The 18,916-nt window shown below is 29.9% G+C and overlaps 1 protein-coding gene across 1 annotated transcript; it reads right to left on the bottom strand.

Moving 5' to 3' along the window:
- Positions 1-12,520: 12,520 nt before the first annotated feature.
- On the bottom strand, positions 12,521-18,771 carry LOC111630351 (protein brunelleschi-like). Its single transcript, XM_023374442.1, has 5 exons — positions 18,528-18,771; positions 18,302-18,398; positions 17,263-17,358; positions 12,930-13,054; positions 12,521-12,846 (listed from the first exon to the last, which is right to left on the bottom strand). The coding sequence occupies exons 1-5, from the start codon at positions 18,723-18,725 to the stop codon at positions 12,622-12,624; spliced, it is 741 nt and encodes a 246-aa protein (XP_023230210.1). The 5' UTR covers positions 18,726-18,771; the 3' UTR covers positions 12,521-12,621.
- Positions 18,772-18,916: the final 145 nt, after the last annotated feature.

The raw sequence follows: 18,916 nt of genomic DNA, 5'->3' as shown, positions 1-18,916 counted from the left end.
AATAATGATAATTTTGGGAAAATATATTCAAATCTTTAAATCTATATATAATAATGCTACTTATCAAGATTATTAAGATATATTGTAGCATCTGTTTGACAGAAAGAAAGGATGGATTTGATTGATTTCTATGAAACTAATGCAGTACACATTAACAATATCTGGCATAAATCCTAGAAAAGTAACAGAAAACCCATTAATTTACTCAAGATAACATTACAGATTACATTTTCTCTTCAGAAATAGTCCTAAAAAGTGATTAAAAAATTAGATGAAATATAGAGATAAAAGATGCTGGAATTAAAGTAGAAAAGATAAATTAAATTTAGAATTTTTAAACAAGAAAATTTAACAAGAGACGAATGATTTTCAACAGGATATAAATTAATCCAATGACCTTAACTGATAATAAAGATGAAGGTAAATCCCCGGAAGACTGGGAATAAAGTTGTGAGAAGGGAGACATACGATTCGAGATAAAGAGGATGAAGAGAAATGTGCTGAATGAAACGATAAGAGGAAATAGCTGACAAAAGAAAGCATCAACACCTTCAACTCAACTAGATAGAAGCTAAGTTTTGGCTTTAAAAAAATGTCCTAAAAATGACTTTTTTAAAAAGAAAACTTAATTAATTCAATTTCTATTTCTTTTTTCTTAACGTTCTATAAATTTATATTTGTAATAAATAAACTTTTTAAATATAAAAATATAATAAGAAACACTTCAATAAATTTTCCTATCGTTGTTTGAGACGAAATCGCTTGTATCTTATTCGAAAAATATTCGAAAATCGATGAAGAGACCTTCAAATGACTATCGAAAATCGAAAGTAGATGCCTTCAGACGTAGAAAAGTTGGCAATTCTTGAATTTACTTTGCTTGAAATTTGATTATACAGCAGCGTAGATTTTTCCTCCACTTGTCATTAGGAAGAGAAATGATGCGGATGATAGGAATTTCAGTTGCTCTCTACTCGAAGAAAATTCATAAGCAGCAATTTCCTGTTTATTTCACCATATATTTTAGTTGAAATAAATTTTATTTAATTAATTTAACGATTCTTCGAGTGTGTTTTTAATCTAATTCCGTATCATAAGATGTCTTCTCCATTAAAAAAAATCTTCCGCATAAAAATGGCATTAGCAAATGTTCAAATATATTTTATACTTTAAGGTTTAAAAATGTGTTTTTCTCCACTAACAGCTTTGCAGATCATATATCAATCTATCATCTTCTTTTTCTACTTATATTTATATCTTAGATGTTTAATGTTGAGTCACGACTGAATTTTAAACGTTGTGAAGTTCTTCTTATTCAAAATCAATGCAACAAAGCAATAGATTATAACAAGTATCTAATATGATAATATCGATGATTTATTAATAGTTTATCCATAAAAATCTGGATTCGAATAGGATCCGAGTCCAGAATATCCTAGATAATCTATTAATAAATCATCTGGAATTTTCTGGATAAACTGCTCAAGACATCTGTTCAATTCGGTGTTTGTTCATCTCAAATTGATGATGAAGAATATAACAATGTGTTTTTTGGTTGAGGGACAAGCTAAATGGGTTCTTAACGAGCCCATTACGCTTCTTCCTCAAATTAACATCGGTTTCTTAGTTTTGCAAATCGTGTATCAATCTCTCATCTTCTTTTTCTACTTATATCTGGATGTTTAATATTGAGACATGAGTGAATTTTAAACATTTTGAAGTTCTTATTCGGAATCAATTCGGACTCTGTTCAACTCGAATTAATGGTGAAGAATCTAACAATGGATTTGGATTGAGGAACAAGCTGATTAGGTTCTTAATGATCTCATTGCTCTTCTTCTTCAACTGATAAAGACAATCCGAAGACAAAATCAATAGTCAGTTGCTTAAGATTTAAAGAAAAATAAATAAATAATCCGTAAAAATGTCAGTGAATGTGGAACTCTCATTATCTTGAGAGTTTTAAATGATTTTTACCACATTTATCGAACTATAAGAACAACAGAAAAACAACAATTGCTAACAGGAATCAATTTCCTGAGTGATAATAATTATACTTAGATTCCGTAAAGACACAAACCAGAAAGTTTATTATTATATTTTCTACATGAACTGTCTTCGAGATGACAGACCATATATATATTGATATATTTAGGCACTGTAATATGCTTTTATTGCTAAATGAAATTACACTCTTGGACCGAAATAGATTTACTTCTAAATCTTTAGTGCCAAGGTTTCGCAAGGAACCATAACATTATACAGCGTAGCAATTTAATCTGTAATATTTGGTAGAGTTCTATTATATTCTGGTGCCAATCCTACGAGTGTAATTTTCCATTATAACTAAGCACGGTTCTGATGTTCCGCATTGAAATCGTGAAATGAATCACAGTGTCTATATATATATTGTATATTAATGTAGAATATTTGATATTAAAGAATATATATGATATTTAATATCTAAAATCGTAAGGGTTGATTGATTGAATCGATTCGTTAACGCGAGATACTAGTAGAATAACGTCTATTACGGGTTGGCCTGACCCTTAATGGGGTCTACCAGCTTGAGTTAAAGATGGGAAACGACGCCCGACTTGTATTACCCATAATAATTGATGGATCTTGATAGGATTTCACTCGGAAATCCCCCGAAAATGATTAAGGATTACACAGCTCTGTGGCGCGTTATAACTTCAAGGAAACCCAGGCAAATTTGAATTGGGGGTTCCACGTACAGTGTTGAATTCAAACATTTTTCTTCAGGGGAATTTTTGAGGAGAATTTCCTAGTATCCTTGTTCGTTTTTTAATGCGACCTCTGCGTTGCGCCAGTGCACCCTGTGCCTGCTCCACACCGGCAATCTAGGGTCCCAGATATGGCACCAAATTCAAATTTCGATATTTTTACTACATTAAAGAGTTTATAAAGATTAGTTTGGGGCATCTTTTGTTGGATCAATTGCCCCGAGCAATTCTTTTTTTGCACATAGGATAATGCGCCTTTGACAGCTTATAGCTGAAAGGCTATATGATAATGGAATCCGAGTTTGAATTCAGTTTTGGAATATGGGTGTTCTTAAAAAGTTTATTAATACGTTATATTAAATTTTATATAATTGATAGTAAAGTGAATTAATTGTCTGTAAATTATTCCATTTTGCATAATTATAATGATAAAAGATATGCAAATTAAATGAGATAAATCTGATGTAGTCCCGATTTTGTTGGAGTCCTGATCAGAAAACTTATATAATTTAATAATATTTAATTAAAATTTAAGAATATTCTGCGTCCGGAACCGGGTCTAATGATCAAATTAAATGATCATACGATCTTGTTTCGACACAATGGAGTTTTATAACCAAGGGGCCATATTATGCGCTGGTTCGGATAGATAACATTCCTTTATCTGTTCAAGTTTAAACATAAGAGTGTCGGGCATTTAGGTATGTAAATATGAGCATACCGAACAAAAAAATAGTCACCCCTAACAGAAATGATAGTAAGGTGTTACCGATTACACAGTGTGTGCCATGAGAGAATTGTTGGGTTTGGTTTATTTTGTTATGGCAAGGCGATCTGCCGAGAAGAGAATGTCTCCCAGAAGTCTTTTAAGAAAAACTGGCCTCTATTTAGGTGTTACTAGAGTGAAGAATACCCAGAAAACTCCGCGTGGCAAGCCCGTTGGCAAGGCGCGAACCTACGACTAGTGTTTACTGGTTTAAGAGAGAAATTGTTAGGAGATAAATAGCATGGTCGTGGTCTACAAGGCAATTTCTGTCTCGAGAAATGGTAAAGAGCAACGTGAGTGTTGAATTGAGTCTGCAATATGGGTCGTACGACAGACGCTATTGAGTGGCAAAAAGAAGCCATCGTGTTTGGCCCTGTCCACGGACACAAAGCGAATGAAGTCGCACAATTTGCTGGTGTGTCAAAGGGGTTCAACAAACTATCCTACACAGCGGTTCTACAAACTTGGTGTAGTTCGCAATCAATTGAAAATCATCCGAAGCTTCTATCGCTGGCGACATTATCTCTAGGGCTTCCTTTGGAAAGTTCTTTACTTTTTTCATAGGAAAAGTCCTATATCTTGTGATAATGGGTTCCGAGAAAATCAAAAGATGATTTAAAATGTCTTCGTTGGTATTCACGCGGTTGAATTTGCAAGTCTTTCCTATATTTTTAAGGTATTTATTTCGAACCTCTCTAGCCTCTTCCGATAATTGTTCAATATATAATAATGAGTTTGCCACCAATTCTGTCCCATGAGTTTGCGAACACTTGGCGACATACAAGAATATTTTTCGACATATAATCTTAAAGTATTGATACAGCATATTTCAAATTTATTACTGTATTATCAATACAGTTACTTACAATACGAATACTTGACGATTAACCTATTAGGTAATGTACGTTCTGACAGGGATGACTAATTTAATTATATTCAGTTATTCAACTCTGACAATTTACAAATCGCATTTGAGTGGCTTTTATGAAAGGAATTAAATGCTTACTTTCCATTCAATTCTAAATTAAACGGAACACAATACAGTAGTCATTTTATTGTTATTATTGTATACAGAATAATCCTAAAGCCGGGCATAAGTTTAAAATTTCGTCTCACTTTGTCAGTGAATTTCGACCCTAAATGCATACGATTTCCACAGAAATACTCAATATGAGGAGGATTTTTTAAAAATACAAACATTTTACGCAGATCTTCGTTATAATTTTTGCTATTTGTGGCATTTTTATGTAAGAAAATAGGCTTACCAAGTCCTCTGCCATTCACAGATGGAAGTGAAAAATTATGTACAGTACAGTCCACACTGTAATCGAGGCCATCATTTAATATGCCCCCGAAATTGGCATTAAATCGAGTGTAGTGTTAAATGGAAGAATTCAAGCAATAAGAATTATATACAGCAATGAAGTTTACACTAAGTTCGAGTTTAAACATCACCTGATTTTGGTGATAATAATGTTTGCAATGAAAAAATCGTACATTTAGCAATTCATGGATAACGAAGAGTTCATTATATAATTTATGAAAGACTAGCAAACGAGCTCGAGCAAACGATTTGGATGATTTGGTAAATATTGTGTTTGGAAATTAAGTTATTATTATTATCAAAAACAAAAAATCGCATCTAAAATAATACAGTAGAAACCGTTCCTCGGGTTAAGCTTTAATCCTCTCCCTCTCTTCCTTTAGGTTCAGCGGTTTGCTCTGGGCGATGATGAATCAATCAGTCAGTCAGGACGTAATTTTATATATAAATAGATTCATTCACGATTCATTATAGCTTTACGAGGATGGCACTATTTAGGAGAGCGTTATATTGAGGCTTGATTAATGATTACGTACTAAAATCTTCGCTTTACGAAGACACATTTTACCCTCCCTTTTATGACTGATTTGTAAAGGTGAGTAATTAGAATAAACACAAATTCAGAATCTTCACAATTCATATTCTTCACATCACAAGTAGGAAGCAAATAAGTCGTAAAACGGAGTATAGTATATCTAACTTAAGTAGAAAATGCAGTTAAAATGGCGAATTGATCGTCAATCTATTATTTTAAATTAAATATATTCATCTTAATAATGTAAAGTGTGGCTGTAAGTGCAATATTAAACTTTCTCGAACAAATTATATATAGAAAAAGTAATAAAAAGCTCTCGTTATACAATTGCAGAGCCGTCGAGAGTTTGTAAGGCTCGGCTGTAGAGAGGGCTCTTTTTGCCATTTATTTAAAAAAAAACAAATTAAATACGTAAAATATTTGTTTCTTTATTAATAAAAAGCATATTTTAAGTATGAGGCCTGCTGAGAGATGTGGACCGCTTCAGATGATTGCCGTAGAAACCAAACTTAAGATTACAAAGTAGTGAACAATTAAAATACAGTATTGAATATTGTACTTGTACAGCATTCAACAATAAACTATTAAAACACTGTAGTTGTATATAACTATTGATTTGCTTACTTAATACAGCTTATCATTTGATAGCATTCAATAATCATAATATAAAAAAACAAAACAGAAAAATTCCTATGTTTTAAATTAATTAACACAAGTCTATCGAAATGTAACAACAGATTTAAAAATTTGTACATAATCGAAACAGATTCGTCTGATTATATTCGGTGAGATCTTGAATGCGTTAATCGGGCCAAAGGTCAAAAGAGGTCAAGCGGGACTATTTAGTCCCGGTTGACCTCCCCGACCCTAAGCTAGAGAGATAAAAGAGGTGATTCTCCCAAATAGAGGGAGGAAAACAGGCCATTTGGTCCTTATCTGAACGCAGATTTTCTTGACTAAAAACAGTCTCCAAAATTTAATCTTTCATATTAAAAAATTATGTAATATAGTTTCTCTTAATAAGTGGGATAAAATCTTATTGATTTTATTCACATATTTATATGAATTTTGAGAAGTGATGGACCCCCTCCATTGCGCTTCTCTCGGGTCTTCAACTGATGATATATTACATACAAGAGAGGAGAAAGCAAATGATGATCTGAAAATTGATTTTCGGAAGAGGAGAGATAACTTTATGATATTAATGAAAATTCTATTTAAAATCTTTCTGAATAGAACTTTTAAATTCATATTTAAAAATGAAGAGAAGATGAAATAATTTGATTCTACGAGTATATACTGTTGGAATAATATAAAGATGACAATGTAGATCAGGGATTCTTAATTGGATCGATATTGATCCCTCGACTCGAAGTCGATCGACTCGAAAGAAGGGTCGTACATACCAGGGGTCGATATGCCGTCTAAAGTAAAATTATATTATGTAAATACTAGTTTATTATAGAGATAATTTTAACATATATCCACGCTCATCAAATATTTACGCATTCTTGTATTACTTTTATCCATCATCTTTCTTCGACTAGATTCATTTTTTAACATAAAATCGAAACATTTTCAAATACCTTTTTCTAGACAAGAGCTTTCGTACGGTAGAATCTCGCTTTAACGACCGATTCCTGGAAGGACGTCGTAAAACGAACCGTCCTCTTTCCCGTAAGTTCAACGTCATAAAATAAGGTTACATACCTGGAAATAATTTTTAACTACGTAACACCGTACAAAAATATTGAATATAACACTTAAATACAACATTTTATAAGGTCATTATAAAAAACCGAATCATAAAAGCGTGATTATAAAACGAGAGGTCGTAAAGCGGGGTTTACTATCCGTTTCAATATCTTCTCTTACAATTCTTTAATGCCATTCGTAATGATAATTTAAAAATAATGAAATTTATTTTTAATACAAAATAAACTAGCAATTGTATAAATTCATGTCATTCTTACAAGTATTGGGTCAATTTTCAAAAACTGTAATCTATAAATTCCAACTGGCATCCATCTGTCTGTCTGTCTGTCTGCCCTTCATTAATCTCAAGAACGGACGAGATAGAATGAAGCCGAGACAAGTTTTAGGTACAGAAGGCCTCGATTAACCGTACACAAACGTCCGGTTTGGACCGGAAATCACGTTATTTTAATACAAAAATTTTCTCCTGAAAGAATTAGATAGATAACCGGCATGACTCTATTGTTAATAGGAAAAGTATGAAGTACAGGAGCAATACACTACTGAAATCGATAGCATTGTGACGAAAAATTGCAGCCTGGCCTTATGATGATATCACAATAAATAATTGTTTAACGTCGATTATTTTTGTTCTTTGCTCAATAACGGTTCATACCACATAAACAATATTACTGAAATATGTGATGACCACCCTTGTTAGTTATGATTTCATATAGGAAGAGAAGCCTCATATGAAATAATATAGAACCACAAGTCTAAATAAGGCCCTTATTCCTTCTTTATTAGTAGATACATATTCTATTATTTTCTAAAATATCAGAAAGAATCATAACAATTAAAGATTCAATTTTTTTCTTTTTTTATTGTGAAAATCAATATATAATGTCATTATTATTAAAGATTTTAAAAATTTAATAAGAATATAAGAGAAAAAATAAAGTCCTATAAAAAAAATGAAATATTTTACATAAATTTTCTACAAATTAAAAATTATTTGAATATTTTTATTCTAAAATTATTTTCTCTAATAATAATTTAAAGATATTACTTTATAGCAAATTAAACAAAAAATAAATTCATTAAAAAAATGAAAATTTATATTATTTAATCTCTCGCATCATTATTTTAAAATGAATATAAAAAATTATATTCTTTCAGCCTACATATTTTATTTTTGTACACTTCAATGTTATGAAGAAGTAATATATAATTACTGGAATGGTTTTCTTTTCCATTTAACCAGCGTATAAATCGAGACAAGATATGGAAACTTTAGTGATAGGAGGCCCCAATTAACTATAGATAAACTTCCGGTAAGGACCAGAAATCATGAGATTTCAATTCAAAAATTTTCTCCAGAATGTAGTTAGATGACGGGCTGACTCTGTTGTTATCAGGAAAAGTATGATGTACAGGGGCAAGGCACTACTAAAATCGAGAACTAAATCACTTCTTTAAACTCGAAGAAGAATAAAAAAAGAAAAGTTTGCAGATAAAATAACATTTTTCAACAATGTATATTCATTGTTAGCGCTGGTCAGCAATATTTTTTGAGTTTTCGATGGTTATCGAAATGCATGTTTGTTTGCTTTGAGATTTTCGAGAAGAAATACGAGTGAAGAGATGAAGAGTTTTCTGGATTACTGTCTTGGAATGAAGATCAACAAATATAGAAAGAATGGTAGAGGAAGCAGAGATGAAAAGAGGTAGAAGAGCGTTCAGCATAACATTCGAAAAATTTAGAAGTTAATGGATTTCCGTCCGATTCCTTGAAGCATTTCCAACTTCCGAAGATCTAGAATCCAATGGATTTCCGTCTGATCCCGCAGCATTAAAATCTTCAGTATTCGAAAGATTTGGAAGGCAATGGACTCTCTTCGAGTCCTAGGCGCATCCTCAAGGTATCGAATGAGCCAAACCTAACACCCATTGATATCAATCCAAGATTCAGACTAAAATTGACTTACTGAACTGAGAAGAGTTTGACGTCAAAATGTGAAATGAATATACTGTATTAAATTCGAACGAAACAAACTTTATCATATTTCATCCTTCAGTATTTGTAAAACTTTTTAAAATAGTGTAAAAGAGATTTGTTATTTTTCAATTAAAAAATATTTCAATAAAATATAAATCTATTTTTACTAAAGACTGGGAGGTTCCTCGTGGGTTCGCACCACGGTCGGACAGGCTGGCTGCTTGGAGTTTTCCGGGTTTTCTCCTTGCCTATAACGACTGAATAGGAGGCCAGTTCCCCATAAAAGTCCTCCCGGAAGGCATTTATTTCCCGCGCGTACGTATGGCTGTTCGATAGGAGGCCAGTTCCCCATAAAAGTCCTCCCGGAAGGCATTTATTTCCCGCGCGTACGTATGGCTGTTCGATACAGCCGGCTAATCGGTCGCCTAGCGATCATACATATACACAAGTCTACTCGGAGAAAGAGCCTACATTGAGCTAAAATCTCCATATAAACACCATCGAAGAAGAAAGAAAGAAATCTATTTTTATTATGTAAATTAATTATTGCGGTAGTTCTGACTGAAGTCTATTTACAAGGAGAATTTCGACCCTGGCACTAGCCTATCAGGAAAGGTGTTATGAGAAGTTGATTCGTCAATTCGTCATTATACATTTAGTTTTACAGTTAATTTGGATATTTTTAAATTGAAGAAGTGTCCTGTAGGCCCTAAGAGGGTCTTTTTTTGTACAATGCCTATTGTGGGATTGGCCAGGCCCAGGATGGAGTGGCCTAGCTATGAGAGACTGAACTTTCCTGGAGTTAAAATATGACCCATTTCATATCAGTCAATGAGTGAATAGTTATAGGTTGTTTTCAAATATATGTTAATTAAATTAAGGTTGGTCAGTTGATAGATAAGGCAACGCAACACTTAGGCGATCTTCCGAGGGAGGACGACTCTTTATATTAAACTGGTCCCTATTGAGGTGTTACACACGTGAAAAAATTTGTAAAACTCTACGTGGTCAGTCTGTTAGGAACCCGCAACCAAATATGTATTCAATGGTTGTAGCTACTCGGCCGCTAATCGGTAGGTAGTGATAAAGCTAGTCCAAATCCACGAAATTTTTGGACTGAGGTAACTTGAATCCTGCATCAAACTCGAAACTTCACATATTGCTGGTAGAGAAAATTCTAAAATCGCTACTTTTCGTTACGGCGATCACCACAGTCGGGATCGTGTAATTCTAGATGAAAATCTATCGCTTTTTTATGGAAATATTAATGGAGAAGATATGTAATTAGGCAAATTTGTGGCCATCCAGAAGAAACCAAGCGGGTAAGAAACAAATTTTGCCACGATTATTCTATAATTCTATACTATAAGGAAATATAACTAGAGCGGTGGATCTGTGGCCCGGTGCCTATTCTCTCCGATGCCCACCATATTACCGGGGTTTTTGGTCATATTGCGTTTAAAATTTCGACGAATTGTGTGGCTTTCGCCTGCGATAATAAATTAATTAAAAGCTGCGGCTATACATTTCGGAGGTAAATGAATGTTTTATAATATTTATCTTTGAAATGTATAGCTGCAACATATGTTATTTAAGCTTTTTCTAAAGAAAACAAAATACATTCTTGATTTGAATATAAAAATTACGAATTTAAGTACAATTTTAACAACGGATCATTCATCAAACGATATAAATCAGCAAATGGAACAGTTAAATAACTCAATTATTTTCGAAACTATAACAAAATCCGGATGCTACATAGCATACAAAAGTTTATCGGATTTGCGCGGTTTTTCTATTAAAACCTCCATAAACTTTTAACTGTGATACACAATAACTGAATGACTAAAAAATCCAAATTTCGTAACCAAGTATGTTTTAAGACCTACACTGAAATTGTTAATGATGATAATTAAACAGTAGATTGTTGTTAATATTTCTTATGATATTTTAAGAGAAAAAAATATTGTCCCATTGAAAATGAAATATTTCAATTAGTGCAAAAAAATTTTGAGAATTTCTAAACTCTAAAATTATTTTAATGTTTTTCTTTATCATCTTTAAAATTTTCAATTTTAATAAGTTCTCTAAAAACAATTTAATGATAAAATAACATACTATAAATCTTCATGTTTTATCCTTTGTTTTAACATTGTTTTAAAATAGATTTTTTTTCATAAAAATTTGCACTAGCATTATCAATAACAACTTCACATGCATTACAAACCTTTAAAAGACCTTCCAGATACTTTCATTATTACATGAAATTTGGACAAGATGAATAATTTTCATAAAATCTCAAGCTAAAATCAACAAAAATCTAATCCCAAAAAATAATGGGATAATTTTGAGGCAATTCAGAAACCTGGGATGCCACCAGCCCAAGCCGCCTTGATAATATATTTTTATTTAAGTAAAAAAAAAAAAAAACAGATACCATTGAAAAATTACTTTATCAAATGACTAATCAAATGACAATACATACTTGTATGATTTTTATGGAAATATTACACAGAAAAATAATTTGTTTTACATCTTTTTATAAATACAAACAAACTTACAATAATAATAAATTAATATTATTCTTATTAAAATTTGTTACAAAATTTTTGAAAATACAACAAACCAATGACTAGAACTGAAATTGGAGATCATATTGAATGTAAGAAAATTAAATATTTCTTTTCTTACAAAGAAAAATAATTTAAATTTATAAGTAAGTACTCAATAACTGTAACTGGATATAAAATTTTCTATTTGAACCATTTTTTTTCTTTTTAGTAAAGTATAAACTCATAAAACATACTGTTTATTAATCTCTCATTTTGTGAAAATGTCTACATTTTATGAGTATAAAATTTTATTATTAAATTTATGGCACGAATACTAGTTTGATATCCCCCCTCTTAGACACAAACTATCATATTTGCTTGTAAGGTTCTTACTTATGACTCATGTTACATCATTTATTAACAAGAAAATGACTTGTAAAGAACGTAAGTTTACGATCGTTTTAAAATTTTCTATAGATAATTTCTCAAATAAAATTTTTAAACTGACATTTTTTCTTATTAAACTATTGTCATAAATATTAGTTTATTTTAGTAATCTTAATATTTTTCTTAAATTTCTATCAAAATTGTCTTTTATTTGAAAAATAATATCTTTATTTAAATTTTAAAATTTCTCATTATATACCAAACTAAAAATTGTTTCTATCAAAGAACATAGTATGCGTATACAATGTATCTTTTTCCTTGTTTTTTTACAGTCGACCCCCCTATAAGATCATTGATTTTTCCTTTTTATCTGAATTACATGTTGTACGAGTCACTTAGATTTTACAAATATGTGAGCCATTCACAGTCCGGAACACGTATTTGTAAAATCTAAGTGACTCGTACAACATGTAATTCAGATAAAACGGAAAAATCAATGATCTTATAGGGGGTCGACTGTAAACGTAAATGTCTCAAAATTAAACCATAAAGATATAAATTTACAAAATAATAAGAATAAATTAAGTAACAATAACAACAATCAATAAATTATAAATTAATCTTCTAAAATAGTTAATTCTATAGTTGGAGTAAATTTCCATGTGTAAATGGATTTGTTGTGAGATTCTGAGGTAATTTGTGCTGTTTTGATCTGAGAATCTGAAAGAGTATTGTACTTGGTTCTATAGTCACTGCTACTACATTTGATGTCTAAGAAATATGTTCCAGTATTAAAGAACATAAGGCCACATTGATGGTGATGAGTATTCTGAGGAAAAATCTATAAAAATATAAAAATATTTATTCTTCTTGATATTAATAAAATTCATTTCAAATTAAATAATTTTTTAAAAATGTATTTACCTCATTAATTAATATCTTATCACTACCGATAACTGCAAGCTTTGTATCCAAATGGTAATTATGAAAGCCATTCTGATAATCCTGATATCCTTGTATGCAAAGATGAAGAGATTTTAATGTAAAGTCTGCAATACAAAATAAATTTTATAGTCTTTAATATTTAATTGCTAATTATCTATTAATAATTCATCATTAATTCTGGTATGAAAATATGAATTTTTTTAAAAAACTAAATTAGAATTAGAGTATAGTCATAATTATAATTAATTCAATATTCCCTAAAATATAAAAATTCAATTACATATATAAATTGCTATTATCATTATCAACAATCAATTAAATCACATTGAAAGAATTGTAAAACTAGATGATAAATTGATGTTTGCATTGGAATAATGCCAGAAAGACTGTTAAACAAACAATATTTATTTTGCAACCATTATTTTGGTGGATGTTAGTAAAAAATGAGATTAATTTCTATTACTGTATTTTATGTATATAAGACACACCTCCATTTCAACACAAAATATTTAGGAAAAAGTATTTAATGTATTTAAGCCATCCCATGCCTTTGGCACCAATTTTTTTTTTACTGTATTCTGGTTTAAAAAAAAATTAGAACATACACTTTTATTTACTAGGGAAAAACAGGCATTTAAAAGAAGTCCATTAATAGAAAACCATTAATATTTTCTACATGAATACATGCAAAAGCAGCTTAGCTATAACAAAAAGAAAATAATAATTGTAATGTGTTTAATTAAAAAACATTTTTATTCAAAAGTTGGATTAGGCAGAGATTACCTGTAGCTTACTCACTTGGAAAATTAATTAGCCTATGAGAGATTGAAACTTCACATATAAGACATATGGCAATTTTTTCAGCCTTTTTATATTTTTCTTGAATAAAAGTTGCATCTTCTATGCCATGAAATACAGTAATTATATTCTATCTAACCACAATTTCATTCATAACTGCAGTTTTAGTAAATGTATAGTTTTATCATTCTCTTGTTCTAGCTTGAGTTCTAGGCTGAACTTGTTGAAATTGACATCTCTGATAAATTGTTGTATGTGTGGTTTTTCTTTCCAGAAAATGAAGACGTCAAAGAATTAGAGCACATCAAAGACCTAGCTAGCTAGGCAATTCGGAGTCAATCAGAAGGCAATAAAGGCCATTATTAACAGAAGAAGTTTCAGTATATGAAAATAAAATGAATTAAAGTGAATAATATCAGGTTTTGCTGCAATATTTTCCAATTTTGTACAAATTCCAGAAATAAGAATTTAATTTTCATATTGAATACAAAACTACATATATGTATATTTTGTATATTTATATACAGTAGCCTCTTGTTATATTGCAGATTCAGATATATTGCACTTTTTTGGTCCCCAAATTTTAAAAGCACTCCAGTCAATACATTTTAAGTTATCAATTTCCATCAAATTTCTTTTTGCAACGAAATACTGTATTTTATTCATACCATTGTCCTTGAAACTACAACTGGAGGTGAAATAATAAATTCATCAAGTTCTAAACAAGCAAAATAGGTAGGCAGATCAATTATCATTTATGTTTCCTTTTGATATTAAAAGTTGTTTATATATTGGTTTTAAGTCTTGTTTCATCATTTACAAGTTTCTGTGAATTCAAAATTTTACACCTTTATGTCAATTGACACAATACTGTGTATATTAACAGGATGAAATAGGTGTAAAATTTTGAATTCATTGCATAATGTGTAAGGAATAGATTTCTTTATTCCTACATGAAAAGTTCTAAAATTTGTTTACAGTAGTAACTTAATTTTGCTTTTAAGAAAATTTTTATTCTAATTTTATAAGTTTTAATGTTCTATTATATGTCCAATTTCAATATTCCAATATTTATTTTTTAAATTTTCAATTACTGTATTTATAATTTTTATTGAAAAATATAAATTACATGAATTTTTAATAAACGATTTATTATAAAATATAGTAACCTACTTATAACAAAATCGCAACTGATACGTATTTTGTTTTTATATCAACAGTATTTGTCTTTAAATGTCATTGTTAAAAACACAATAATGTTGAATGGGCATTCGTGGTATTGATGTTTACGTAAATCTCAATTAAGATGATATAACTACAAATAAAATTCAATATTGAAAAACCAAGCTTATTTTATATCAGAAACACTTGCTGATAAAAGAATAGAGGATAGAGATTCCATAGAATGTATAATCTGTTTAGTAAAAGCCCAGAAGTTTTAATACTCAGTTATATCATCCCTCCAAATATATTGTGCCTTTTCTTTGTCTTTCAACAAGCGTGATATAATGAGGGGCTACTGTATTTATTTTTAATAAATAAATGAAAAACTACACAAGTAAAAAAACAGAAATAGTTCAACACCTACACAATTAAATTTTTCCCATTATTTGGTGACTATAAAGATAGAAATTTTAGGAATCTCATATAATACATGAACTTTTTATTCTTATTAATTCATATTTATCTGAAATCTATATAATAATGCAATTACTTGTTTCTATAATTAGAATTTGTTAATATTGCAATAACTTTTTCCATTATGTTATGTACTCAAAAATCATATTTAAATGCTATAAATCAAAATGTATATTTATTGGAAATTAAAATCATTATAATAAAAGTATTTAATAATAAGATAAATAATAAGTATAAATGAAATCATTAAGTACAAAGTTTCACAATTATTAATATACACATTTAAATAGACTGTAAATTTTGAGTAATAAAAACTATTACATTATATGGGAAGTTAAAATACTTGATCCAGTCTACACTGACTAGCCAAAACATTTATGATCACATACTTAACAGGTTGTTAATCCTCTTCTTGCTGTCAAAACAGCCTACAACTAGCAAGGCATGGATTCTATAACATTTTGATAAGTGTCTAGTGAGTGTTGAAACAATAATGCCACCAGAAGAGCCTTTAGTTCCTGAAAATTATGTGGTTTAGGTGATGTATCACGAATCAAATTCTCCAACTCAAACCACAAATGCTCAATTGGAGTTACATCAAAGAATGTATGAATCATGATTTGTTGGACCAGGCAACCTTTTCCCATTTCTCAACAGTTCAATTTTGATGCTAACATGCTTTTTGCAAGCACTGTCAGTGATGTACATTGTTAACACAGACACAAGACTAGGTCTGGAGCCTAGTCTAGACCTACATTCAGAAATATTCAAATAATACTGTGTTCAGACACACCCATGCCATCATCACTATATAAAGAGTAAGAGAAATGTATCACAGTAACCCTCCTGTTTCTTCACACAAGATGAGACAGCTTATGCCAACCTCTTTCATCAACAAGGTTTTGTTAGCCATGCCTTGTTGTTAGTTCATTGTTTGAAGCTGAGACTTACCACAGATGAACACAAACAGCCCCATTTCAAAGGTGTTAACATCAAGGTGTCTGGCTATTAAATTTGGTCATTGGTGAAGTCAGACAAATCTACTGCTTTAACCATTTGCACACAATAACTACCAGAGGTGTGCTGTCCATGGAAGCTGTGGAAGTGCCGCTTCCCTTGTATTTTCTAAAATATAAATACATATTGTGCGATTATTTTTATATTTTAATGTTCTTTGAATTAATTAAAATTAATATTTTATTATAACTGCATTATGTATCTTATTACAAATTTCTATACTACATGTGAGAAAAATGATAAGATTGCTATTGTATATTCAAATATAAATTCGTATATGCATATTCCCAATGGAAGCTCTGTATTATCGAATATGTGACANATTAATTAAAATTAATATTTTATTATAACTGCATTATGTATCTTATTACAAATTTCTATACTACATGTGAGAAAAATGATAAGATTGCTATTGTATATTTGAATATAAGTAGTGGAATGGAAGCTCTGTATTGTCAAATATGGGATAACTTCCATGGCAAAAATATTTAAATGGTGTAAAGCAGCCAGATTACAGGCATTCATGCATGTGATTTACAGGGCACCAACCTCACGCAGTTTAGCTGGTGGATGCTACTCACCAAAATATTGTATAACGCTTCCAATAATTCTATCCAGGGTCGGCACAGATTCCCTATCATCAAAATGTCACCGTACGCTACTGATAACTACTATTGATTGTGCAACCTTCTGTCAGCTATTATGCACCCATTTGATGGGGGTACATAATAGCTGATAGAATGACATATGTATGTTGCTGACAAGGGATAGTCATATTGTTTTGACTGGTTGGTGTATTCAGTGCTGTAATTTTTAATTAAAACTTAAAACACATATAATATTTTTCAAAATCACTTACCAGAAATATTTTGTAAATCTACAGAAATTAGAATAAGTTCTCCAATGACAAAACTAAAATCTTCCATTCCTGGAGGATCATTATTAATGAAAACTGCTAAAAATCCAAATAAAAACATTGTTGTTAACATTATTATTATTAATCTCATTAATATTTCAATAATACTAACATGTTTACGATATTAAAAATTTAATACTAATATATTGATAAAATAAATAATGACTTTATGTTTTACTTAAAAATTTAGAAATAAGCTTTAATTGTCTTTGATTTATAAAATAAAATTTTAATTTTAAAGGAATATTATTTATTCTTCAATTTTGTTTTGACTCTTTCTGCTCTTGGGCACTAAGAGAGCCTTTTTCATTAAACTCATGATGAGTTTGATGAAAAAGAAAGGCAGTGAAGGATGGAGCCTGATATATTCCAGACTGATCACCCCAGAAAAATTCCTGGGATTTTTTAAGCTCATTTAGATTCATTCCTAGGCCTCCAGAGAGCTAGGCTGACACCTTAACTACTCAACTAACCAGCCATCTATTCTCCAGTTAAGCTGTTTCAGTTTCATATATTTTACATGATTGAAAAATATTTAACTTTTTATAATGTTTAAGTTGGAAACTGGAAAATTTCAGTTCCATTACATAAGCTGAAGAACTATTACCTTCAAATGTAATTTTTTTAAATTTTAAAGCTAAAACGAATATATAAAACTCAATAACTATAACAGAGAATTAGTTATATTACCAGATATATTCAAAACCAAAAATATTTTTAGCATATACAGATTTACTTTCTATTAATTTAAACAATATATAAATCATAAGTATACCCAAATATATGAGAATAAACCACTTGCTTTATTGACTTGATTTACAATGTAGTTTATAAATTTATAAACAGATATAATTTATGTAAAGCTAGTAGCTATCATAAACATTCAAAATTAACTTCTGTATATATTTATAATAGAGCTAATTTTGAATGTTTTTTTATATTTAGCGTGCTGAATTTCTATGTTTATAAATTATATATTTACCCCATTGGAGAGGTGAAACAATTAATGCATCTAATTTGGAAGCTGTCCAATTATCAATTTGACTAAAAGATGCAATTCCACTTATTTCTACAGCTGGGTGGATTTTAATTAAGGAAAAATATTTTATAAATATCAACATTAAAAAAATTGTTCAATTTAATATCAACATAGTTAAAATCTACAATAATAATAATAATAATAATAATAAACTTTAAGTAAAGGATATTAATGTCCATTTCAAATTAATGAAATCATGCAAATGTTTTTGACAAATGTGCTCTAATTTGATATTTTCTTCTTTACTAGATTTGCTGCCAAAATTTAAAGTTGAATTTAAACAATAACGCTGAACTGGAATAACAATGCGACAGGTATTCTGAACATCAATTTGTATCCATTTTTTATCACCATATTCCAATTCCATTTCCTGATTTGTAGCATTAAAAACATCAAGTGATAAATAACAAAGAGAAGGTCTACAAAATAGAAAAAATCCTGATTTTAGCTAACTATTTCAATGAATTTTTCCCATTATTTGGTGACTATAAAGATAGAAATTTTAGGAATCTCATATAATACATGAACTTTTTATTCTTATTAATTCATATTTATCTG

Source organism: Centruroides sculpturatus, unplaced genomic scaffold (assembly GCF_000671375.1).
Source record: "Centruroides sculpturatus isolate CEXI.00-Female unplaced genomic scaffold, Cexi_2.0 scaffold680, whole genome shotgun sequence".
NCBI lineage: Eukaryota > Metazoa > Arthropoda > Arachnida > Scorpiones > Buthidae > Centruroides > Centruroides sculpturatus.
The sequence above is the reverse complement of the archived record's forward strand: the minus strand, read 5'-3'. Positions and strand labels throughout refer to the sequence as shown.